A 26,472-nucleotide genomic window follows, 5' to 3' on the forward strand; every position below is an offset into this window, starting at 1 on the left:
CTCTCATGAAGGACAAATGACAAACAAACAAAATGGCGGCCTGCCTGTGTCGTCTGCATCGAAAAATTTGTAAGTCTTTTTTATGTGTAAGGCAATATTTAAAGCTAATTCTTTCTGTCTGTTTGTGATAGACGATATTAATGAATTTCAGCAGTCTTTGAACACTCTGTTTTTTCTTTTCTCAGAAAGGTTTTAAACAAGCAACATTTGTTTTGTTTTCGTTCGTGACTCCCTGGTACGAAATTTACAATTAATGGGTATTTTAAGTAGAAAATCAAAGCGACGCGTACTTAAATTAAATCTGAAGTTTCGAAACATTTTTTATGTTTGATTTCTTAAAAAAACATGTGATTGGATCTATTGGGAACTCTGAGAAAAATAGCTCAGGATTTAAACTTTCCATGGTTTAGAGTAAGTTAATAACTAGGAAGAAATTCACTATTCGTTCCAGAAGAGAGTTTGAGTTACGAATTTTTTTTTCACGTAATATTTAATGGTAATTGGAGTAATGCATTCCAGACCGCATATGATTGCTTATATACAAACCTATGAAACTTATACATAAATATAAAGTTAACCACACTTAACTTGCTTCGAGATGAGTTGACAGCAAAAGTGCATGTGAGGAGGAGGAAGAAGGATTCACCTTCCATTAAAAATCAGATAAAGTCCTTCAAGTATACTTTCAAAACTCCAATCATTAATTGATAGCCAATGACTACTAAAGCCCCACTGACTCATGGAGCCAAATTTCAAAAAGTCTTTTCCAAACTGAAAAAAAGTGCATAAAATGTGTATTAAAAAAATGCATAAAATTTTAATTTTTGAACAATATAATGAAATTAAGCATGTACTTTAAAGCAGTAAAGTTTCATTAAAATCACAGGATAATGAAATTGCTGAGTTCATAAAGGATAAAGGTATGTGCAACTGCAAATAATACAAATAATTGTAAAAAAATAAACTATGGCGATAACAACAAGGATAAATTAATGAAATTTAATGCATCCCTTAGCAGATTATTTTTATTGAACATTTCAATTTGGGAAAACATCTTACAAGGCAGTGAAAAACCAAGGGCTATAAGTGGGCATTTTTAAGTTTCGTGTGAAACATGTTTTAAGTTCAGATCCGAGTTAGGGTCCATGGATTTTTTTTCGAAATCATGCAGTACCCACCAGAGATACTGGTACCATCTCTTGTTCTAAAAGGAAGGAATGGTTCTCCTACCATTTGTGATTCTGGAAAGTCAGCAGCAGGGTTGCCAGACGTCCCGGATTTCAAGGGACAGTGCCGTATTTTGAAAAATTGTCCCGTGTCCCGGGGAACTTACATACGGGACGGCATAGGTCCCGTATTCTAGCCAATAACAATATTTAATAGTACGAGACAGTATTTTAAGATAAAAAAATACTGATAAACGAAAAATGTGACTAAACTAATTTGCACCTGTTCCTATCAACGTCGATCTGTATACTGAACTTCGTTCTATTGCTTGATTTATTCTTTGAGTTAGAGTTCCTCCAAAAGTGTATACTTACAAATAAACATACTGAGAGGAATCTTTCGGAAGCTAATGAAACATGGTTGTTTATCACCCCTTAAAAATTCACTATAACCAGTAACTGACCTCAACCACAAAATTATCACTCCCCCCCCTTCACTCTTAGAAGCCTGTCCCGTATTTACTGTTCTTAAATCTGGCAACCCGGGTTAGCAGTGGCTTATCAGAACAAAACCAGGGAGGTATTCATTCATCATAATTTCCAAAGATAAAGGCCCCTGGAAGAGCATTGTTTACACACTAAAATGTCCAGGCCACTTTTTATCCCTTGTAGAAACTGATAATGGAAGAGATGCATTTCTTATAGCCAGCTCAATGGCAATCCAAGTTGAGGATTTAGGGGGGGGCGGGAGAGATTCGCTATTTTCACTTAAAAAACGTAGGAAAACAAAAGGAGAGGTCACTTGTTCCATAAAGAGCCTTAAATCAAAAAAGGCATCAGCTCATAAACAAAAAGGCAATCAGAGTGCCGTTTTACTGATAAAAGAGCTTGTTGGGTGCATTCTTAGAATAAAAGCAATTAGTAGACAGTGCCCTCCCACTTTAGCCCCGGTGAAGGTCTGCTAATGTTATCTGCTTTTGACCAATAACATTGTCGTTGAATCTGTTGACCACAGTCGGCACCGGATTACTAAATAGGCAATATAGGCAGTAGCCTAGGGGCCCCGAGTTTCTGAGGGGCCCCGGAGAAATATCAAAGTTGAAAATACAAAAAGAAGTTATATTTTCCTTCCCTGTTTGTACAGGGAAGGAAAATATAACTTCCCCCCTCCTTCCCTGTTTGTACACAATAAAAACCATGTGCACTCTAGGGGGCCCCATCACTTCTAATGCCTATTGGCCTTCGAATCCTTGATCCGGCCCTGACCACAGTAAGGTTACAATGTCATTTTTACGACTCAGTGTGTTTTCTCCCAGTGGTAACACAGTTTTTTAGTTTCTTTTACTACTTTCCTCCTTACCTGAAGAAAGTCAACCAATTCTTGCTACTCCCTGTGCAGTTCTTCAATTATCAGCACATTTCTATGGTCTTCGACCAACTCTTTTTAGCGATGTGGTCCGAATAGCCATGAAACGTAAGATTATCGAGTTCAATTTTACAATAACGAGTAGTACAAATAGAGAGGCGGAGGGATGGCAAGATTCCACTGCACTAGTAGAAACTTGCTGGTAATGTTTCCTAAATTATTGAATCACAACATATTCTACAGTATATTGTGTTTTTAACATTTGGCTTGAACTGTCATTAATCGTACCTAATGTGTCAAGGATAAAACATGTAAATATCTAACTTAATTCCTTCCATAACAAACCTCATAAAAAAAAAGTTCTGCATAAAGATTATTGTTCTTAAATTTAAGGAAACTTGTTGATTTTGTACAGCTGGTACATCTGTGCCATTTGTGACACTTGTGCAGTATCCGGCAAGATGTGTTAGTACTGATGTAGCTGATACAGAGGAAAGAAGATTCCCCAAAATATCTTCAAACATTCATGGGTTGAAAAGAGGCACTGGTGGTCGTTCGTCTTTTAATGGAAAAATTGCTACGGTTTTTGGTGCCAGTGGATTTCTTGGTCGTTCTCTTATCAATCAACTGGGTGAGTAGTATTTTGTGTTTCAGGGCGAATATAAAGCACTAAGTATTTATCATAGTTATTGTTTCTCTAAATGAGAAAAATGTTTTAATGTTCAATTTAAAAAAATATATTAAAAATTGAGTAAGGTCAGTTGGGGTAAGTGCGGTCTTGGGGCAAGTGCGACTTAGGTTAATAATCAGAAACCAGGAATATCTGCAAGGCTGCTGCCATCTAGGTAGCTTGGTAAACGCTATTAATTTGCACTGCGTGCGTTAGATCGCGCTACTTGAATGGTAACTCTATGCCCTCCCTCGTTTCCTAACTTTTCTCATTCCCACTACAGTGCCATGTTGTTATGGTTCGAGAAATTGTTTCTTCTGTTGTTGTTCTCACTTTTTCGTGCTTCCAAAACGTAAGTACAACTATTTCATGTCTACTTTTCGTATTTTTAAAGCTGAGATTTATTATTTTTTACTTTCAAATCAATTAATTTTAGGGCTGCACTTGCCCCAGAAAATTATACGTCTGGGAAAGTGCGGCCCGAAAAAAAGAGGCAAGTGCAGCCTCGCATTTTTTGGGGCTGCACTTTCCCATTAATCTGGTAACGTTATTTTATGACAGATATAATTTGTTCGCAATGATTTAATGAAGCAATGTAATTAATTTGTAATCCTTCCGAAATTATTTGAGGAGGAAGAAAGTGACGATAATGAAAATATGAGTTTAAGGGAAGATTCACATGATGAAATGACAGTCGAAGAAATGATTGCCACAGAGCAAATACAGCAAGATGATATCATTCAGTGGGAAAGGCATCCAACGGAGAGGAAGGCAAGCGACTGGGTTCTTGTGAGATTTTCTACAAAAAAGATGACTAAACATTTTGTAGGACAAATTACTAATATAAATGATAATTACCCTAAAATTAAATTTTTAATGTTAAAAACGGCTGGAAATTATAGCACTGTGTTTAATTATCCTTCAAGAGACGACGTTAGCGAGATCCAAGACGACGACATTTTATCAAATCCCTCTTCAGATTGTAGAGGAAATTTGATATTCCAAGTAACGTTTTCAGAACATAATATAAATTAAATTGTTAATTACTATACTAAGTGTACTTATACAAAAGAATATGTTCAAGTTCGCCAAAGACATGTTACTTTTTGTCCGTTACCTTTTGTATTAAGTTAGTATTTTATAAGTTCGTTGATATTTAAGTTTTAAAGATTATTCCTTGATATGCAAGTTTTGGTTTTGTTTTTTTAAGCTTATTAGCATAATAAAAGTTATCTTTCATGTTCCTTACTTAATCTAAAATAAAAACTTCATAATTTTGTTTAATAATCCATTGTTCCTTGAACGTTCTTCATTTTACATTGACAGGTTTCGTTAGGAAAAATGTAATAACTTCCCAATGAATAGGTGAAAATTAAAATAAAAAAATCGTTTTTAATCAGGAAAAAATACTCTATTGATTGCACTTGCACCTTATTTTCTGAAAAGGTTTAAAAAAAAAATTCAGATAGGTGATGCTCTTGCCCCACTTTTTACTGAGAAAGTGCGGCCCTAGAGAACAATAGTTTAAAATGTTGTTTTCAACTTTTTTACCTGCAATGATTTTAACAGGCTCATGTCTCGGGAAACACACTAAAACAGGTAACATACGAAATAAAAATTAAAAAATTTATATCAAGTCTTGTAATGTCTATGCCTTAATAAAGTCGAACTGTACAATTTAAGGGCTGCACTTCCCCCCAACTCACCTTATTAAATTGGGATGCTATGATAAGCAAATTGGTCGTATACCGATTGAACGGCAGTTGTTATTTGACTGATTAAGGGTCATGATTATTTTCAAGACTACAATTTCTTCATTCCTTTTTTTTCTTTTTAAAATAATGTTTCAAAATTTGTTTCAATTTCGGTGAGCAATTTATGCATTTATATGTAAGTGGCACGGTTTTTAATATAGTTTACTTTGAGTATAATACCCTTTGCTCTCTACTCCCACTCCCTGGAACATTTTAAATGAGGAACCTGCTTACTATCACTCATTTTTGTTTTTAGCAATAATTATAAAGCTTGTCCCACCCATCAACAACATAGCAAGCATATTAAAGGCTTATAATGCATATTACAATCCAAAAGTTTGGGTACAAGTTGTATAAAACTTTATAGTATACAGTTTTATATATTAAGTAGTTCATATCACCTAAGTACATCCACCTTTAAAATAGTCACCTTAAGTAACTATGTACTTCTGCCAACATTCACATAACTTTTGGAAGCACACCTGGAAGCCATTTTTCACAATTTCCTGTAAGGCTTCCTGTGATGTAGGTTTAACGAAAGAAGACTTTTGAAGTGCTACCATCCCAGCAAATGTTTTTTAACTGCTGGGAATAGGTAAAAGTTGCACAGGGCTAAGTCCAACAAAATGTGGTGTTATTTGTTTGAGGTCCAATCAAAGCGTGTATCCTTAACATGGAAGTTGCCTGCGATGAAGTTATAACTGCATCGCAGGAGGCCTTACTGCGAAAAATGGCTTCTAGGATTGCTTCCAAAAGTTAGCAGAAGTGCATAGTCGCTCAAGGTGACTATTTTGAAGTTGGATGTGCTTTGGTGATCTGAACTATTTAGGGTAAGATTTTATACAACCTGTCCCTGAACTTTTGGATTGCGTATATTATTCATAGAATAAAATCGTCTATAAAAGAAAGTTTTTTTTCCTCAAGAAGGGTATTTTTGCAAAAATAACCTTTATTATTTATATTTTCACTGTGTTAAATTTGTTAGTACTGCTTGTACTAATTTTTTAATTTTTTTTCAGGAAAAAATGGCACCCAAGTTGTTATACCTTACAGAAGTGATCCTTATGTTATTGCCAGATTAAAGCTGTGTGGAGATTTAGGGCAAATTCTTTTTACGGTACTTTATTTTAAAATTATTCTTCAAGAAATCATGTATCACGGCACTTGTACTTGCTAAAAATAAAGTGTAATATATAGCTTCTATCTGTTACCGATCTCCAGAGCAGACTATAGAATGCAGTGCTACTAATTTTGGCACAAATATGTTTTGAGTGCTGGAAATGAGCACCTTGATGCCATCCTTTCAAATTTCAATTTTGTTCTTTTTTGTTTTAGTTTTTAGTAAATTTAATATAAGTATTCTAACATAAGAGGTAAAATTGGCTCATCCTAATGTATTAAATCAATTCAAATCCTTGAACAGGGTTCCCACGGGCCCTCAGAAGTCCCTATAAGACCCTATTTTCAAGTATTGTTTGTAGGGGCCCCTCTAAAGGCCATATTTTCTAGTCAAAAGCAGTAAAAAATTGATCAAAGGCCCTATTTTCTTTAGAATTTGCGTCATTCTGTGTCAAATCAACAAAAAACAATTTCTCAACTTGACTTCTCAGATTTTCTTGAAACTTTTAGAAACCTTACTCATTGATGTCTTAAATTTATCTATATTTTTTACAAATCTCTCTTTCATAAGGGATGTGTAATTTCTTTTTGGAACTCGTTGAACAGCACTTTTTTTTAACTTGCCAGCAATGTTTTAAAGTATTTAATTCAAGTTCTATGTGCGTAACAGAGCGGTATAATAACTCATTTTAAAGTACTTTCATGCACTTTAATTTTATATACAGTAAACTCCCAATTATTCGCGGAATAGGGTGGGATGATAACCGTAACCGAATTCGTGGATAATCTTCAAAGTAAGTAGAAGAAGCTTTAGATAGATCAATAATATTTGCATCCTAACTAAAATAACATTACTTGAGAAATGTATGTAAAAGCTAAAAAAAGAATCGCTCATTATGGTAAATGGATTTCACTCATATGCAAGCAAATGGTGCAAACAAATCAATAGAAACATTTCAAGCTAGGTTACACCAAAAATGCATAGGGGAAAGGATGTCTAACTATTTGAAAAGTGGTGGAAACATGAACATCTGGTTTGGTCAATCATAGATATATTTAATTGTGTGGAAATTAAGAGTTCATTTTCAAAAAGCAGTATAATTAGGCTACAATAAATAAAAAAAGCTAAGTTTTATTTGTGGTAATTGAGAATAAAAGCTCCAATTGACAAAAATCATAATCACAGGAACACCCTTTTCAAAAAATTGAAATTACCGAAAAAAAAAACCTTTTGTAACATGAACATAACTCACCCATTTATGATCATAAACATATTAATTTTTTTCTATTTAGCCATTCAATTTGAAAGATGAGGAATCGCTGTATAAAGCAATGAAGCACTCTAATGTAGTGTTCAACCTAATAGGAAGAGATTATGAAACAAAGTAAGCATTATTACTTTTATGTTTCAGAATGGAATTTTTTTCAATTATTGTACTTTTTTGATGAAATCTTTTTTGCAGTTTTGAACGAAAAATGTATTCTATCTAAACTTGTATTAAAGAAAAATATTTAACTATTATCTCTTAACTGATTATTAAATAAAATATTTTTTGCCAAATATAAAAAATAACAAATTATAGTATATGTGTGTCATCCCAATGATTATGTACAGTACACCAAATCCAGGCCCGTGTCCAGAATTTCATAAAGGGAGAGGTTTTGGTTTCAATGTTTTTTCGTTCTTACCTGCACTGTCAGAAAAACACAACAGTGGCTCAAATAATTCATTTCCGTTTAACGGCTACAATGAGGGGCATAGCGGTGTGTGTGGGAAGGGGTGGGGGGTCCAAAATCTCAGAAGATGTGTTTTCAAGTGATATTACCAATTCTATTATTGTATATTTTATATACAGTAGACATTCCTAGTTTTTATTCGGCTCATGTTTATCCGGATCAAACTTGTATAGTTAAAAAATATATATTTACTTAAATAATAATTTAAAACTGTGAGTGCAAAACAGTGCTGCAACTAGAAACTAAGTTTTAAGGGAGACATGTTTAAAAATAATCTAATCTGATAAGGGTGCCGGGGTTCCTCCCCCGGAAAATTTTGAAATTTTTAGTACTGAAAACGGAATTTTAGACGGTCTTTGGCTCTGCGGAAATTTGTAGAAATTAAAGGCGTGGAACGCGATTATAGGCCATATTTATTGACGTCATGGCAAGGAATGCGACTCAGAAACTCTCCCTAATCGTTTTTTTTCTTAAAAAATAGATTAAAATTTATTTTTAATCTCCCTTTCAAACTTTTGAAATTGAAGTTCCAAAAACGCAATTGCAGATTAACTTTGAAGATTTTTACGAGGAGGGGATTCTGATGCTGTTTCCTAGATTTTCCTAAACAGTTCTAAAACTTTAAGCAGTATTCTAAGATATTAGGAAGAGGGGTTCAGAGGTTATTCTACTTAAATTTTTAGTTAGTTTTGTTTGAAGAACCTAATTTTTGATGATATTAAAGGAAGGCGATTCGAGGACTCTTGCTCGATTTTTTTCTGAAACTGGAATCTCGAAAACGCAGTTGTATGACCATATTTGGTAAAATTAGGGCCTTTTTAAAACTGAAACAAAACCAAACCCGAGTTTCGGCGACGCAATTTTAAGCAATGTTGATAGAATAAGCGATGTTGTTCGGGGGCTTTTTCTGGAAATTTTGCGAAACCGAAGATCTGGAAGCCAAAGTTTGAAATGCTCCGTAATGCTATTGGCACCGGGGGGGGGGGGGGGGGGTCGTAGGAGTAGCATTTTGAAGAAGATTTTATTATTTTCAGACAAACTAGAAAAAAGGGGAAAAAATGCTCAGAAACTTCAATGAGAATGTTTTGTTTTTTTAAGTACCATTAGTGATGTGGATTGGGTAAATAACCAGCGGGTAGGTAAATATTTTTTGGGCCTGGGTAAATACCCAAAAACTGGGTATTTTACAAAAAAAAAATGCAAAAAGTGAATGGGAATTTTTTAAAAATCTAAATATGAAATAACTGGTAAAACTGATACATATATATGTATTACACAGTTAATAATATTTTTTATTGAGAGACTTGATACTGGACACTGATTTTGTGTCTGGACTAGACACTGATTTTGTTGCACTTAGGCAGAGCTTGAAAGAGGTTTTTTCGTCAGGATTGGAAAATAGCGACGTAGATCAGCAGTGGACAGAATTTAAGGATAAACTTGCTAAAACGGTTGGGGACTATGTTCCATTTAGGAGAAAAGGTGTTAGTACCAAAATTTGGCCCATGTGGTTCTCCAGGGAGACTAAAGAAGCTCTTAATTATAAGCAAGCCACTTTTCGTAAGTTTAAAGAAACTGGTCAGAGTGCGGAGAGGCTCCAGTATGGTAAGGCAAGGCGAAATTTTAAGTATTTGGTACGGATTCAGAAAAGGGAATTGGAGTAAAGGCTGGCAGATGACATTGATGGGAACCCATTTTTTGCTTACGCTAATTCTGGGAAAGCTCGAAACAGTCAAATTGGGCCTTTGGTTGATGAGTATGGAAATTTAATCCAAAGCGATAGGGATATTGCAAATGTTCCAAATAACTTTTTTTCCAGTGTGTTTAACGATAACTGTATCTCAGCAGTTGACACTAACAAGACACAAGCTATTATACAGCTTGAGGATTTTGTATTTTCCAGGGAGGAGGTTTTATTTCATTTGAAAAAGATTAAAGCAACTAAAGCTCCAGGACCAGATAATATTTATCCAAAAATTTTAGTTGAATGTGCAGAGGAATTAGTGGATGCTATTTTGAATATTTTCAATGCTTCGTATAACTCGGGGACGGTGCCAGAGGACTGGAAGCTGGCTAACATAACACCACTCTTCAAAAAGGGGTCTAAAGGTATTGCTGGGAATCATAGACCTGTAAGTTTGACTTCAGTGATTTGTAAGATTTTTGAAACTTTGATCAAAACCAAGATCATGACGTTCTTAGAGACTAATAGTCTGTTGACTAGTTTGCAGTATGGTTTCAGGAAAGGTAAATCCTGTACTACTAATTTATTGCATTTCTACGACAAGGTTACCTCAGCTTTAGATAACAAAAAATGTGTGGATGTTGTTTATATTGATTTTCAAAAAGCTTTTGACAAGGTACCGCATGTTGCTCTTCTCAGCAAGTTAGCTGACATTGGAATAGGAGGAAAAACTTTACTTTGGGTTAGGAATTGGCTTACTGGTAGGAAGCAAAGAGTAGTTGTGAGAGGAAATCATTCTAATTGGAGTGATGTTTTGAGTGGGGTTCCGCAGGGATCAGTTTTAGGGCCTCTTTTGTTTATTATAACCAGCAAAACCGACAATAATGCGGCTCATGTTCCTCAATTATTGGACTTTGACCCTCGATTGACTAACAAGATGGTTACAAATTAGCTGAACACATCGTCTACTGCTGTGTTCCACATTGCTCAAGATTTAGCGATGAGAAAAGTGTGAAGCAAGTTCGTGCCAAAGCACCTTGCCATAACGTGCTGCAAATCTGCTGATTCCTAGCTGAAAACACCAGGTGAAAACGTTGTCCCAGCCCTCTTATAGTCCTGACATCCCCCCCCCCCCGGCAGACTTCTTTTTGTTCTTTCGAATTAAGGCAGGCCTGAGAAAAACCATTTTTCATACCTAGAAGAAATCCAATCAGCCGTGATGAAGACCTTAGAGCAGGTCCCCAAAAATGTCTTTCAGGGCACTTACCATTCATGCCAGAGACGATGGATGAAATGAAGCAGGCCCAAGAAGCCCAAGGACATTACTTTGAAGAATTTTAACTGTTTGTGCAAATCTGTTCAATAAATTACCTTAAAAAAAGTAATTGCATTACTTTTGGAATAGACCGTATATATACACAGTGCAATGCATACAGAAAAGTATTTTAGTTGAATATAAATTTTTGAAATAAATACCCGGGTAAATACCCATTTTGGGTATTTACCCGGGTATATACCCTGGGTATTTACCCCTAAAAATAAATACCCGGGTATTTTACATCACTAAGTACCATAAACAAACTTGAACATTAAAGTTAATTTTAAGTCAAATTTACACATTTCTTTGGTTTTTATTATGTTTTCACTATGGGAGGGGTTTAACCCCTAAAACCCTCCCCTTGGACAAGGCTCTGACCAAATCTACTTTTTAAAAGTCTTATAGCTGTGGATTGAAATGTAAATATAGATTTGATTATTTTTAGATTTAATTAAAGAGTCTTAAGATTTAGAGGATTAAAGATACACCTTTTTATTTCTTAGGTTAAAATTGGAAAAAAAGCTGATCCTATCTTATCTAAGCTTACATGAACATAATTTTAAATTGTGGGCAGTACAAATGTTAAGAGGGTCTGATCTCCTGCAAATTTTAGAATAAAAAAATTCTACTTGTCCTAACTTCAGCTCTAAACCAAACTCTTTTTTTTTTTCAAAATTGAATGTATTCAACCTTTTTTGTCAGCTTTTGCAACTGACAACAACATACCTCTCCAGGATTTGAAAACTGTTGTGATCAAAGGCTTGCAATTGTTACAGGAAAAAATAGAAATGCTATAAATTTGAAAGTGGTGCAAATTTTCTCAATAAACTGAAACATTTCAGTTTGGAATGGCTTATCAAGTTTAGCTTAAGGAGCATAATGTACATTACTGGTTCCATACCAACCATTAAAAATATTTCTCCCCGTTTTCTTTCTTTCTTTTTTTTTTCTTTAAGAACTGTATATTTGAATTACATAGAAATCAGATCAACTACATTTTGGAATACAGTTTGAAGTTTTTGTTGGATCTGAAACGTCAAAAGGAAAAAAAAAAAAGGTTGTGGTTGAACAAATTTTTTTCTATAACTTCATTCATAATTATCAATTTTGCAGTTTTAAGTGATATTTTGCTGTTACTTATTAAGAGAACTGATACTATAATTGTAAATGTTATTTTCTTATTTCTTTTTCTGTTTTTAAAATATCTATTGATAGTAAAGTAACATTTGCTTACAGGAACTTCCCTTTTGAAGAAGTACATGTCAAAGGTGCTCGAAACATTGCTCGCATAGCTAGAGAATCCGGAGTTGAAACCCTGGTTCATGTTTCTGCTTTAAATGCCTGTGAGAATCCCAAACCTATAATTTTGAAAAGAGGCTCACAGTTTTATGCCAGCAAGGTAATTTACGTGCATTTGACATTTTCTATATTGCTATTTTTTTTATTATAAAGAAATATTCACTTTTTAAAGTAAGCTTATAATTTAATGAAATATTGTACATTTTCATTTTTCCCCCAATGTAATTGAGTAAATAACTCTACCTAAAATCTATAGTAACCATGGGCAGCTGTTTCACCAAAAAAGGGGGGGGGGGGTTAAGGGGAATGGCCCTGAAGCTGTTTTTTTTTTGTTCTTTTTATGTTGTAAAATTGGGCTATATGTTACTGCCTTTTAAATAACTTCTGAAAATGTGGGACATGGCATCAAAAATCGGGACAAATGGCCAGCCTACACTTTCCCCTTCCATTTTAAAGTTCCATTCTTATGAAGTGAGATGAGAAAAGTTCATTTGTTTGGAATTTTTAGTTTTACTTCCTTAAAATAAATCAGTCCACTCTATAAAATATCATTTTCACTCAATCATTATTTTTTAACTCTGAAAAGTAAAGGGGTGTGGTCTCCCTTACTTTTGAAAGTGAGGGGGAAGTTGCCCCCCCCCATACGAGCCGCCTATGATAGTAGCCACTGATTTTTGATCGACTCAGCACTACTTTCTTTCAATATCCTATATAATTCCCTGAATGTCAAAAATCCGTTATCCATGGGCTAAAATTTAAAATTTGACAGGAGAGAGCAACATATTTTTAGAAGATGAAAAAATAGCAATATTTTTTCACTACTATTTTAGCCTTTTGCATACACTCAAAAAGTTTGCATTCAATTTCCTCCAATTTTGAACTAGGTCTAAATAATCGATTATTTTTTGCTACTGAATAAAGTCAGATTCCAAAATTTAATAGTTATTTTTAATCGTATGCAAGTATACTCTATTTTTACCTTTTTTTAGTTGATGTTATTTACAAAAAATTTAATATTACAGTTGACCCTCGTTTTATGCGGGTTTATTTTACGCGGTTTAAGATTTGACACCTTTATTTCATTTTACGCGGATGAGTTTCGGTTTTACGCAGATGCGGCAATGCAAACAGATAACATTTCCCCCCCTTTCAAAGGGCAGACTTCTAAAGATTGCAGATTACGTGCAATCAACTGCATTTTGGCCTGCTAATGATGCAGCTTGGGCCACTGATGATATTTTATGAGATTGGTTCCAGAGCTCTTTCCAGAAGTAAAGTTGTTAAACTCACACAGTTCAGAACTCATTGGAAGAAGAGCTTTTAGGAGTGACAGAGGAGACCAAAACCAAGGCCGATGTCTGTGACGCAACACCAAAAACACTCACAATGGCTTGAGCAATTCCTAGACAATATAAATGATCTTCTGATTTGTTATTGAAGGAAGAGCCTATCATGAAAATGACGCAATTGATCATGGATACGTTAATGCTCTGCAAAGAATTACAGAAGAAAATTCTTAATGACTGCCAACAGACTATCATAGTCGGCTCCTCTTTATAAACAGAACACGAAATTAATTTATAGTTTCTTTATGCATGTTGTGCATAAAAGTTGATATAAGTACACTAAACTTATACAATTAGTCATCACTTGAATGAAGTATTTTGTTATCTATGGAACCAAATCCCTATTTTAACACTATTATTAGGTCTCAATTTACGTAGTTTCGATTTACGCGGTATTTCCGTGGAACGTAATACGTAACCCTTGCAAAAAACGAGGATCTACTGTACTACATTGTTTTTATATTTAAACAACCTTTTGTGTGCTGTAATAATAATTTTTTTTTTCTTTGTCTCCATACTTGCTGAATAATTTATTTGTATTTAATTTTTGAAACTGTTTTAACAAAAATATTGGAAGTTATATATTTCTTGCTTAGAAACATCTCTTAATTCAAGGTTCAGGCTGATAGAATTTAGCCACCAAGAAACAGGAGATAAAGATTGAGAATAGTTGAACCAAGCAAAACATTTCTTTAAAAAACTTATTTTGTCAAAGCTGCACCTAAACACTTTTGCTGGCAAGGTTGCCGTTTTTGAATTTTTTTCTTTGGAGGCATTGATCCATTTTTTAGAACAGTAGAGAGTACTTCACTGGATCACATTAGCATGCAATTTAGTAACTAATTGATTAAAAAAAACGAATCTTTTCTTTGTAACATACTGGAAGCAATTTTAATGTTAATTTTTCTTCATGAAAATAAGTCGATATTACTAAAATAAAACAGCTGCATATCAGCTGCATATTTGTTCTAGCAACTGAATGGAACGTTCTCTTTCAATGTCATGTTCACTTAATACAGTTTGTGCTATACGCTATGCAAATATTTTGCTAAAAGAAATTTTTATCGAAAATTTTCAAGCAATGAACTGCAAGGGGGGAAAAAACTACTATCACTTCAATTTTTAAAATTCCCAATTGAAACTTGGTTAATGTGTGAAATTTTGTCTTTCCTTTTTCTCTTGTGTAAACTCTGGTTAATTATTATTATTTTTTACAGCAAATGATTTTCAATGCAATTTTTATTTGAGTGATGTTATATTAGTGTTGTAACCAATAAGGGACTTCATGTAATGTTGCACACCAATATCATCCTTTAGTCTTGTAGACCATTAATTGTGCATGTATGTTAGTGGTGGGACTAACCCCCATCTGGTATAGTTTCACTATACCAGATCTATGAGGCCAAAAATAGCTAAGAAGTCCAAAAACAGCAGTGAATCAGCCCTAGCCTCTTCACAGGAAAAACCAAGACATTGCAGAATGTGATGGGAGAAAATTGGGCGGCGTCGCATTTGGGGCATGGTGGAAATCTTCTTTCGCCATGTTGTGTGTATTGATATGTATACATGTACAAGTAAGCTTGTATAATTTTTGAAAGTTTTAAATTATTATTTCTTTTCTTTTTTAGTGGCGTGGAGAACAAGCTGTCCGGGAAGAATTTCCAGATGCCATAATATTTAGACCTGCAGATATGTGGGGTCAATATGACCACTTTTTAAACTATTATATGAATATCTGTGAGTGTTTTTATATTGGTATTCTGTTTTATAAGGAACTGTAAAGCATAATCTTTCAAAATGTTTGCATATGATATCATGAAACAAATAGTTTTGAGAAATGAGTGAAGTAACTAAGAAATCTTTGGTAAAGAAAACATTCCTCTCTTATCAGCAGCACACTTTGTTCTTATATATAAATTTGTGGGAGAAAACATTGTTTTGTTTCCAAAAACATTAATTGTTCTTAGTTTCTCCACTACTGAGATGTTGGAAAATGAAATAAAGCCTTAAAAATACCACATCACAAAAGTTTGTTACTTATTGAATTTTTCAAAGCCAACATTACTATATTAAAATTTGTTAATTCATTCTTATTCAGTTTCTATGGGTTGAAATTGTTGTACTTTTAGCTTGTTTTTATGTGTTTCTTCATTTGCAAGTGAAAAATAAATTTTAACACGTTGTCTGTAATCAGGCAACTGTTATTAGCATGTGCTTTTGATTTACCATTGTTCCGGTTATTTTTTGAAAAGTAAATAATATAAAGAATATTGAGTCAAAATACTAGGTCCGCCCCCCCCCATCCTCCCCTCCTGAGATTTCTACCCTGAAAGTAAAGCTCTGAAATAAATAAATAAATAAATAAATATATATATATATATATATTTTTTTTTTTGTTTAACTTAAAACAAATTTAGAAATAAAATACAATATTGAGCACATAAAAATTTCGGCATCTAAGTACAGTATAACCTTGGTTTAATGATTGTCAAGGGACTGGGAAAAGTGATCGTTAAATCATGGAAATCGTCAAATCTAGGAGTATAGACACTTAATAGTCAAATTCGGATCAGTGAAATGTATCATTAAGTTTCAGGAATCGAAGTTATACTGTATACATTCCCCCCCCCCCAATCAAGTTAGGTCTTTTGAGAGGAGGGGGAGATTGCATGTGGAAAATTGGCATACAGAACTTTAGCCTGTGATTATGCAGCATTTTTAGGATCAAAACTGTTGAATTATCATAATTTAAAACACTTGGCACATTCTAAAAACTTTCGCCAAATTACCTGGAAAAAAAAACACGTAAGGAATGCAGATATAAAAATTATGTTTCAACTTGTTAGGTTTCAATGACTTCAGATGGTTTGATTTCGAAAGATGGGAAAGAAAGAAATAATGATGTCTATATATATATATAAACAGATTTGGCACTTGTTAAACAAAATGGGTGAACTTCTCTACATTAAGTAAATAGTTGGCACTTTTTCTTTTTTTGAAAGTATGGAAGATGGCTGATAATTTGGACACAAACAATCAACAGTTTACTGTGCTTCCAAAAAAAAAAAAAAAAAACCTTGACGCAGCACATTTTTTTCTTTATTAATGATTTTGTATCTACTGGGTAAGAGTTTTAATTCTCATGGTGGTTAAATGGAGGACATCAGAGTTGGAGGCTTTAAATGGGATGAAATTTTGGAGTAAAAAAAGAGTCGGAGTAGGGAATCTGAGTCTTTAAAATTGTGGGAGTCAGAGTCGGTCCTTTTCTCTTTGACTCAGCAGCCTTTGTTAAATGAAAAGAGGGAGAGAAAAAACCCTTGTGTTTTGAGTAAGGATTTTCTACAGGGACAATAATTTAATATGCTATTTAATTTTTTACATTTATCTTAATTGCTATTAGAATTAATATTGTCTGTAAAAAATACTGAGCACTATTTTAAATCTGACTTTTAAAAATTTTCATAGTTAGAAGAACATGGCGTGCAATGTCGCTATGGAACAGAGGTGTTGGAATAATTAAACAGCCTGTGTATGGTCCGAATGTTGCAAAGGGGCTTGTTAAAGCAGCTATGGATCCTGATGCTGCTGGACATACATTCCAAGCTGTAGGGTAAGTTTTGACCTAATTTAGTACAGTAATGCCTTGACTTACACTGTGTTCTGTTATGAACTTGTAGTAAGATTTTAACTTTTATTTGCCAAAATCAACCAACTTATTATCTTTTGCTTTTAATTTAATGTATCATACATGTGAGATGTATTATAATGATTATGACTGCGATTGGTGAAAGTTCAGTTACATCTGTTATACATTTTCATATAAGAAAATTATGTAGCAATTAAAGTTTGCCAAACCCAGTTTTATTGAAAAGTACATGAGAATTGCAAGCTTGATTGAAAGTCTTAGCTCAGTCAAAAAGGCATAAAAGTTCTAGAAAACCAAAAGAGGCAAAGCAAAAATACAAATAATTTCGTGTATACGACTCACAGGGCATCCAATTGTGTACTTCTCTTGTTGATTAAAATTGGACATTCCAAAAGGGCTGCTTCTTTGTTCTTTGTGTGAAAACAAAATTAATTTAAAGTCGTTTTTTGTACATATCAAGTTAGTAGCTCCAAGGCATCTGGGATAGGAGATTAACCAATCTCTAGTAATTATGGAATATTTATTGCCACTTGGTAATATACCACCATGTATTATAGATAAAAGAGCAATATGATGAAGTGCAGAATTCTGGAGTTCAGAAAGGAACTCTTCTCACAGTGCAACTCAATTTTCTTAGCAAAAGGAACTTGTAGTTTCAAAACATGTATATATTGAATTGCATGTTTGAAATTTGAGGCAGTGAGAAGTAAAGGGATGTTAAGTTCAAAGATTAAACATTTCGAGATAACCTGTACAAATGGTAGTAGAACCTCTCCTCTGGCGTTGGTGCAAGGGATAGGACTAGTAGCTCTAGTAGGTTCTGCTATATAGCATGATTTTGGGGAAAAAAAATTGAAAGCTTAAATGTAAGGATTTGAAGATCTAGGGGGTCTAAATTTCAAATGAGCTTTTCTCAAAACTTAAAAACGTCCACTTACATCCCTTTGCTTCTCACTCCCACATGTTGGATTTCTTCAAGTGTATTCATGTGGTTTTGTTAATTATCAATTTAATGAATAACAAAAAAAGTTGGCCCACATTTAAAATTTAAAAAGTTATATACTTTAAAGGTAAACATATTTCTTATACTGAATATTATCAGCATAACACTTTTTTTTTAGTTAGTGTATGCTATGTGTTAATTTTGTCAGTATTTAAAATTGTTTTATTTGATGCGTATACAAATGTTTTAACAGCTTTGAGACTTAAAAATGGGTCATTTTTCAAAAAGTGTAATTTTTCTGTCTCACGGCTTTTACAGTAAAAACTTTTAAGGAACAAGTCCTTTAACAATGATTTTGATCAAAAATATGTCTATTTAACCCTGCCAACAATTTTTTAATAATAATATTTATTTAAGTATATTTTGGTTCACAACATGTGAATTCTTACCTACGTTCCATGTCACACACCTGTTGTGGTTGTTTATGTTGCTTAATAACTTGTTTAATTAAAAGTATATACTTATTTATTTATTATTCCTTTCACAAGTGTCGGGAATACTAATTGTTTAAGTATATTTAATTTTTTAATATTATGTTTTAATAGGACAAGGAGTCATGTCACACAATAAATTCTCACCTCCGTTACCTAAACACAAAATACCATTCCTCATTAACGCGTGGCAGTAATGATATCAAACTTGATTTCCCATGATACAAGGGAGCCCCCTTGTTTATTTTTAGTCATAGTTGAAGTTCTGAGATTTTCGTCGATAAACAAGAAGATTTTGCTTTAAAAACTTACTGTGGTTATTCTGACTTCTCACCTCCGTGAACTTGAATTTCAAGGATGTAAATTAATGTAAAAAAAAGAAGTGAACATGTTTTTATATGCTTAACATGTGCAGATTGTAGCAACGAAGAAAAAAATGTTTTCCCTGAAAGATGTATCTGATAGGCCTATATTAATGGAAAATTCCTCACCTCCATGACAGATCTTATCAATGTCATTATTTCTGAGGTGAAAAAAAATGATGGAAGGGAAATACATCAATCTTAGGCATTCTACCAAAGTTATAAATTGCCAGTATATCCTCAAATTTACTAAATACTATTTTTTAACAAACATTTGAAACTACTAATTTAAGCCGTACTTTAATTAAAAGAGCTTAATATTATATTCCCACTCATGAATAAAATAGCTGATTGTTTGCACAATTAACAACATTACTACTTTGATATTAAATTGTCCTCGGTTTTTAAATATTAAAAGTTATTTTTCTTTTTTTTTTATTTCTGTGAACAAGGCATTTTTAAAATTTTTAAAAAAATGTATGAGTAAAATAATTGCAACTTAGCTTTGACATTGTTTATGGTTACTTCTAGTAGGTAACACTTTCATGTAAGAATGAAAAAAAAGAAAACAAAAGATTTCGAAATTGAAAAATATTTGCGTTTAAAAATTACGTTTTCTGGAGAATGACCCAAATGCGATTCATTCAATACCAATGTTGGCAAGGTTTTGGACACTATGGTAAAATCCTGGTTGTTACCGTCCCGTCCAAAACCCTTGTGTCCAAAACTGTCCAAAACTATATTTTTAGAAAAATTTTATTATGTGAGAAAACATCAAAAACAGATTAAAATATGTCAACACAATGTTTTATATTGAACATTTATTCAATGAGAACATTCAACTTATTTATGCACCTGATTTTAATTCAGTTACTAATATAGTTTAGTTTATCATAGAAGTTGAATTCTTGATTAAAATTTCAATTTGTATGCATGAGTTGATCTAGGTTTTTTTTTTTTTTTTTTGATATTAGCAACCAAATTTCTTTATGTTTATGTATGTGTACAAATGAAATCAAGGTTGGCAAAATTTTTACCACCTGTTCAAATCCCTTGTGTCCAAAACTACAATTTGAGAAAATATATTTTGTGAGAAAATATCAAAAACAGAACAAAATGTGTCAACATTATTTGCTTTGACTATTTAATATATTTATTCCATGTGAAGTATAAATATATATGTAACTGATTTATGCAGCTGATTTTAATCAAGTTATGTAGAAATTAAATTCTTCATTAAAAATTGCAATTTGTATGCAGGAGGTTTTTTCCCCCCTTCATAAACCAATTTTTTCAACATGCATGCATTTTTATGCATGTGTGCAAAAGAAAGTGTTTCAAATATAGTAATTGACTTAAATGCAATAAATTACAATTTTTTATAGTTACAGAAAGTATTATATTAAAAATTTGAACTAAAAAATGTTTTTCAACATAAGTGTTTAACCATCAATTTTCTGTTATCTAATCTATGATTTAAAAAATAATATTCGTTATAACATCATGCGAAACTTATTTGCAAAAACCATTTAAAAAATTAAGCAGTGCAAAAAAAAAAAAAAAATGCACTTAAATATTGCACATTTAATAAATAATTCTTTTAAGTTATAAATGGAACTGGAATTAGTTGTGTTGGTAGTGCTATGAATTTCTTTTCATAACTCTACCAACTGTTACATCAGGAAGTTTTTATGCAATAGTTATTGGCAATTTTTTTAAGTAAAATATTTTTTAAATGAACATTTTGGAGAAAAATATTATCAACTACTCATTAATTAAACCTCATTAATATATATATTTATGCATTACGAATATTACAGTAAATACAAATTGATTAGATTACACCACTTTAGCTTTGGCATAGTTTTGGACAGTTTCGGATACTTTTGGACAGCAAAAACCACCTATCCTGTCCTAAACCAGTTTTGGACAGTCCAAAACCCAACCCTATTCAATACTTCATCAATAAGATAAGTAATATTCATGAGGTTCATTTTTGGTTTTCAATCATTTTGGTTCAACAGCATTTTCAACTGATTTTTTAAATGACTGGCATTTCAGATGATTAATTTTTTAATTTTAACATCAATTTAGACCTCATCGATATGAATTGTCAGAATTGATGGATTGGTTTCATCGAGTGATGTTAAGGACTCGAGAAAGGTTCTACTACAGATTAGATGCTCGTTATGACGTTACACTATGGTAACTTAATTTTCCTTGTTTGAAAGTTTTTTTTTATAAGTTAACCTTATTATAGACTTTTTGTTTTTTAAACTGAAATAATTTTATATAAGTGAAGACGTTTATCTCATGTGTAGAATGTGAATTTCTTGAATTGATTAGTGATATGAAGCTAAATTTGAATTTAAAAAACATATGTTGTTGGTACTTAGTTATTGTTAAAAAAAAAAGTATGAAATAACAGACAATTATCAGTGCTTAATATAAGTATTAAAATGTCTCCACCATCCACTGTCCTTGTTCTGGACTTTTAGTACCACTAGGTGCAACTGACAGCTCGAATATTTTATCGTTTTAGTAGCAACCATCATAACTTTGTTCATAAATTGTGTGTAGAAATTTTCTATGCTGCTTGGATTAGGTGTATTTAATTTCAAAGTAAATAGAGAGAGAGGGGAAAAAAAAAAACATGGCTGTCATTGCCATCTTTACTCAAAATGAGTTACTTTTTGCATTTTTGAGCAATTTTGTTCTTTTATGCTTATATTATGTAAACCTTTATTCGAAACATAATTTTAATGAAGGTAGCCATATTTTATGTCTTGTCTGGGTAGTTAAAGTATCATTACTATTTAGTACAAAAGTTCTGAACAAACATATGGTTGGTAATGATAGACTGAGGATAAAATTATACTAAGTGCACAGCTTCTAATATTTTAGATACGTTTTTTTTTGTTAATTTTTTAAACTTGGGATGATTTATTCATGAGTTTATTTGAAACTCATTAGGAAAATCAGTTGATGTTTAAATTTTTTTCAGTACTTTAGTGTTTTTAATACATTTGTTTTGATCTTAGAGGATAAATTTAATAAAGTATTAATTAGTCAATTGATTCATGAATAAAAATGAAAGAAACTAAAGAAAAAAAAAGGCAAAACATTTTTTGTCAAATTTAATTTAATCCTCAATTGCTCTAAAATAACTTGTGCAGTTTTACAAAAATACATATCTTTCTAAAAATGCCAAATTGCATCCCTTGTGAAATGATGAAAAGTTGGGATTCAAAATAACTTTTCTGGAGGCAACCGATCTTCAAAATGCTCACAATAAAATTTCAGTTCATGTTTTCTTGAAATACCTTAGAATAAAGTATTCACATCCAAACATGATATTTAAAATTATTCCCCTTTCATATGCACCAACAAAAACATGCAGTTGATTTATTCATAACAGCTCTCAAAGGTGTTTTTTTTTTTTTTTTGTGGGAACGGCATAACTCCCCCAATGTATGTTGCTCAAACCACATTTAAACGGTACTCAAGTTCATCTCATGTCCACAAATGGTGCACACACTGAACTCTGGTAATGAAAGGTATTTCTTTCTGTTTAATTAGGTGATTAAACACCTCACATTGCATTTGCTTTTCTTACTGAGACTTTACAGTTGTCACAGGAGTTACTTATAATTACGTTATTTTCTTTTACTTTCCTTCCCCCACTCCCTTTCTTTACGATGTCATAAAAAATTCTAGAACTTGTGAAGTATAATGGCACAAATTGCATATTCATACCACAAATTTGTCGCCTTTCTATGAAATTTTAAAATGCGCCAAGGACTTTTCGGATACCCTGTATATTAATTCTCATAACCCTTTCGCGCCTAACGGGACACATACGTCCCAAGCAAATTTCAAAAAAATCTTTTGGGAAGGCAACGCTTCTTTGTCTTATGGGAGACATTCCCACCAGTCCTGGCAATACTTTTGACGTTATTTTCATTCACTGAGGGTAGATGGCGCTACCGTAGATAATGCTATTCCCGCCTGTAGCAAGTGCATTTCGTTCGCTACAAACGTAGATGCTACATTTTGGGGAAATACCGCATTTTTTAGATTAAATTTTGATTGAAATATAAATCTAAGGTTAGATACGTTACTTACGTAGTGGATTATCTCAAACAAATCGGTAAGTTGCAAATTTTTACTTCCGTTTTTATTATCGGGACATATGTGTCCCTCTCGTCTTGGACAATGGGAAAACATTGTCCCAGCAGTCCTACGTATAATGTAGCTTGATGTTCTGTTTTTCGGTTTCTTTTGAAATTGGTACGTAGTATTTTTTATTTCAGAAATTAATTTAAACTAAAGATGAGCCGACGCCGGGGACTGACTGATGAAGAAATCAAAAAACTTTTAGGAGAGTTAGATGACGAAGATACTGACTTGGATGATGACATAGATGATCCTGATTATCAAGATTCAGCACACAATTCGCAGCACTCATCCGATTCTGACGAGTGTGAGATGGATATCGATCCCCATAATACTAAGAACAACGATGTTTCGAGTGACACCGATACGGCATCACTTTCTCCAGTTGACGAGATACCATCAGCTAATGCTTCAGACTCAGACTGCAGACCAATCTTATGGATTCAGCTTTTCAACCCAGAATGACAATTCCTGTGGAGTCATCCCCTAGTTTGTTATTCAACTTGAGTCGTTCAGCTACCGAATTGGACGTGTTTCTCAAAATGTTTCCTAAAAGCCTCATCATTTGCATATCTCAATGCACAAATCAGCGACTTCAAAAGTTAGGACAAAAAATTCCCCCTACAGACCCCTCAGAAATTATGCTTGTTCTTGGATGCATGCTTGTCATGTCTTACAATAAGGTGCCGAAATTCTCTCATTATTGGTCATCTAATCCTTCTTTGGGAAACGTAGCAATAAAAAATGCTATTTCAAGAGACAGGTGTAAAACGTTATTGTCAAAACTGTATTTTGCTGAACCAGAAAAGCCGGGAAACGCCAGTACAACATATTACATCGACGAGGTTGTATCGTGCCTCAAACAAACCTTCAAACAGTGCCGAAGCGAAAGCTCATATCAGTCTATTGACGAATCAATGACGAAGTTCAAGGGACGTTCGACTCTGAAACAATATATGCCGTTGAAACCTATCAAAAGAGGGATAAAAATTTGGCAGCGGTGTGACTCGAAAACAGGGTATGTATATGACATGAACATTTATTCCGGAAAAGAAACGGGTGAAGTTCAAGGCACACTCGGAGAACGGGTAGTTTTGAAACTTACGGAGACAATCCGAGGAGATGACGTGGTTCTTGCGTTTGATCGATTTTTTGCAAGCGTACACCTGATGGAAACCTTGAAGTATCCTGCTGTTGGAACGTGCATCAAGACACGCAAAGATGTTCCTAAATGTGCAACAAAACTAAGCAAAAGGGGCGAGTCTGAGTTTCTCGTAACTCAAAATGGAACAATGTTTGCGAGGTGGCTTGATTCAAAGGAAGTGATGATTCTAAGTAATTGCCACAAAGCAAAGTACGCAAAAGTAAATTGCACGATGAAAGATGGAAGCAAAGAAGAATTTGAATGTCCTGAGGCAATTGAATTCTACAACAAAATTATGGGAGGCGTAGACTTGGCCGACCAAATGGCACAACTCTATGAATTAGATCGAAAATCTTGCAAGTGGTGGAAAAAGGTATTTTTTCGCTTATTGACGACAACAGTGGTCAATTCATGGATTGCGTACCGCGAACTCAAATATCAAAAAACCCCACTACTAGATTTCATTGTACCTCTTGCAGAAGCCTTGATGGCATCCGGAAAACTCAACGCACAGTATCAAGGTCGCAGAGGAACTGGACGCCCATCCAAAACATCACGAAGCTTACTCAATGTGGGTGATCATCTACCAATAACAACACAAACACGACGACGGTGCCGTAAATGTGCACAAAGTAAGAAGGAATCGCGCACCAAAATAATGTGCACAATGTGTAATGTTCCACTATGCATTGATTGTTTCAGACCATACCATTCATAATAAAAAAATTTTGACGAAAAAACTATTGCTTTCTGTTACACAATTATTAGTTGAAGACTACTGGGAAACATATGTCCCAGTGAAGAAGACTGATGGGACATATGTGTCCCGGTCCTAAATCAGTGTTTAAAATTTTCAGAAAAATATATCATCTTAGTTTTAGCATTCTTATGTACCCTACTGATAGTTCATGCTACCAAAATTGTTCTCGTGTTAAAAAAAAAACTCGTCGCGAAAGGGTTAACCTGCCCCTCATCATGTGTATGTAATTTTTTGCACTGTAACACTATTTCATTAGTTAATTTAATAGTTTGTAACTTTATCATACAGAATACATTGAAGCTTTTGTTTATTTCATATTTTTTGGAATAACTGGCACTTTTCTTTTTTTCAGGGCACGAATAATATTGGCAGAAATAATTTTGACTCGTTACAGGCGGTTGTCATGGGAAAGGTTAGAGAGGGTATGTAACACAATTTTGTTTGCTAATATTTATATTTTATGAATTGAATAACAACTAAGCTTTTCTCTATAATCTGCTGATTATATCTTTAAAATATTCAAAACAAATAACCTTATTTCTATGTATCATTTAAGGGGTTGTCCATAAATAATATCACTTTTATTTAACATACTTGACCCCCTCCCTCCTTTGTCACAGTTACTTCATTTTACACCTTCTTTATGTCACATGTCATGCCATATTAATTAAACATTGTTAAAAAAATGTTTTTATTTTAACCAAACTGTGTGATGTCTCACTTCTTGTGACACATCACACCTCTCTTGTCACAAACTCACCATTTAAATACCTTTCCCCTTCAAAGAGTGATATCATTTATGGACAAAGCCTTAGATCAGTTGTTCCTAACCTTTTCCCTCCTGCGAACCCCTTGAGTACTAAATAAGTAACAAGGAAAAAAAAACGTGCGCCCTATGTTCGGCGATATATATCAGTCAATATATATCGCGATATATATCGGATACTTATTTTTTCAACTATGGTCTTTTTAATACAAAAAAATATAGTAATCATTTTAATATTGTTCATTTATTATTAAAAGTAACCAAAAAGTTATGTACTATATTTTTATGATGTTTTTATACATCATTGATGAACCAAATTAATAACTCAATTCCTTTATTTTATATTCATAAAATGATTAGTAATGTAACAATTTCAATTCATACTAGAAGTACCTCATCAAATATTAAGTGTTGATCAGAAAAAAGAAAATATCTTATGACTGTGCACCAACTAAAGCATATTTTTTTATTTCTGAATCATATAACTGTAAAAATGGCTAACAGAAGAAAAATGAGTACAACAGCTGATACTAAATGAACTCCATTGAAATTGATAAAAAATTTAATTGAAATATTTGATATAAATAATGGAAAAAGGGTTAATTTTAAGTACATATTGTTATAACAATGTAAGAAAATAAAGAGTGCTTTGAGGATTCATTTACTATTTTGAAGACTTTAGTTTGTGCTGATTGAAAATATCGGATATTTTCGAAAATCATGAT

General features: G+C 33.1%; 1 protein-coding gene across 1 annotated transcript in view; it reads left to right on the plus strand.

The window, feature by feature from the left end:
- The first annotated feature begins 10 nt into the window (after nt 1-10).
- LOC129229482 (NADH dehydrogenase [ubiquinone] 1 alpha subcomplex subunit 9, mitochondrial-like) overlaps nt 11-26,472 on the plus strand; it is a 33,705-nt gene continuing 7,243 nt past the window's right edge. The window contains exons 1-9 of the mRNA XM_054863797.1: nt 11-69; nt 2,948-3,163; nt 5,976-6,073; nt 7,369-7,460; nt 12,051-12,213; nt 15,088-15,196; nt 16,925-17,069; nt 20,996-21,106; nt 25,334-25,403. Of these exons, the coding sequence (XP_054719772.1) occupies nt 33-69; nt 2,948-3,163; nt 5,976-6,073; nt 7,369-7,460; nt 12,051-12,213; nt 15,088-15,196; nt 16,925-17,069; nt 20,996-21,106; nt 25,334-25,403 (1,041 nt within the window). The 5' untranslated portion in view covers nt 11-32. The remainder of the gene's footprint in view (nt 70-2,947; nt 3,164-5,975; nt 6,074-7,368; nt 7,461-12,050; nt 12,214-15,087; nt 15,197-16,924; nt 17,070-20,995; nt 21,107-25,333; nt 25,404-26,472) is intronic.

This window comes from Uloborus diversus, chromosome 9 (genome assembly GCF_026930045.1).
Source record: "Uloborus diversus isolate 005 chromosome 9, Udiv.v.3.1, whole genome shotgun sequence".
In the NCBI taxonomy this organism is placed as follows: Eukaryota; Metazoa; Arthropoda; class Arachnida; order Araneae; family Uloboridae; genus Uloborus; species Uloborus diversus.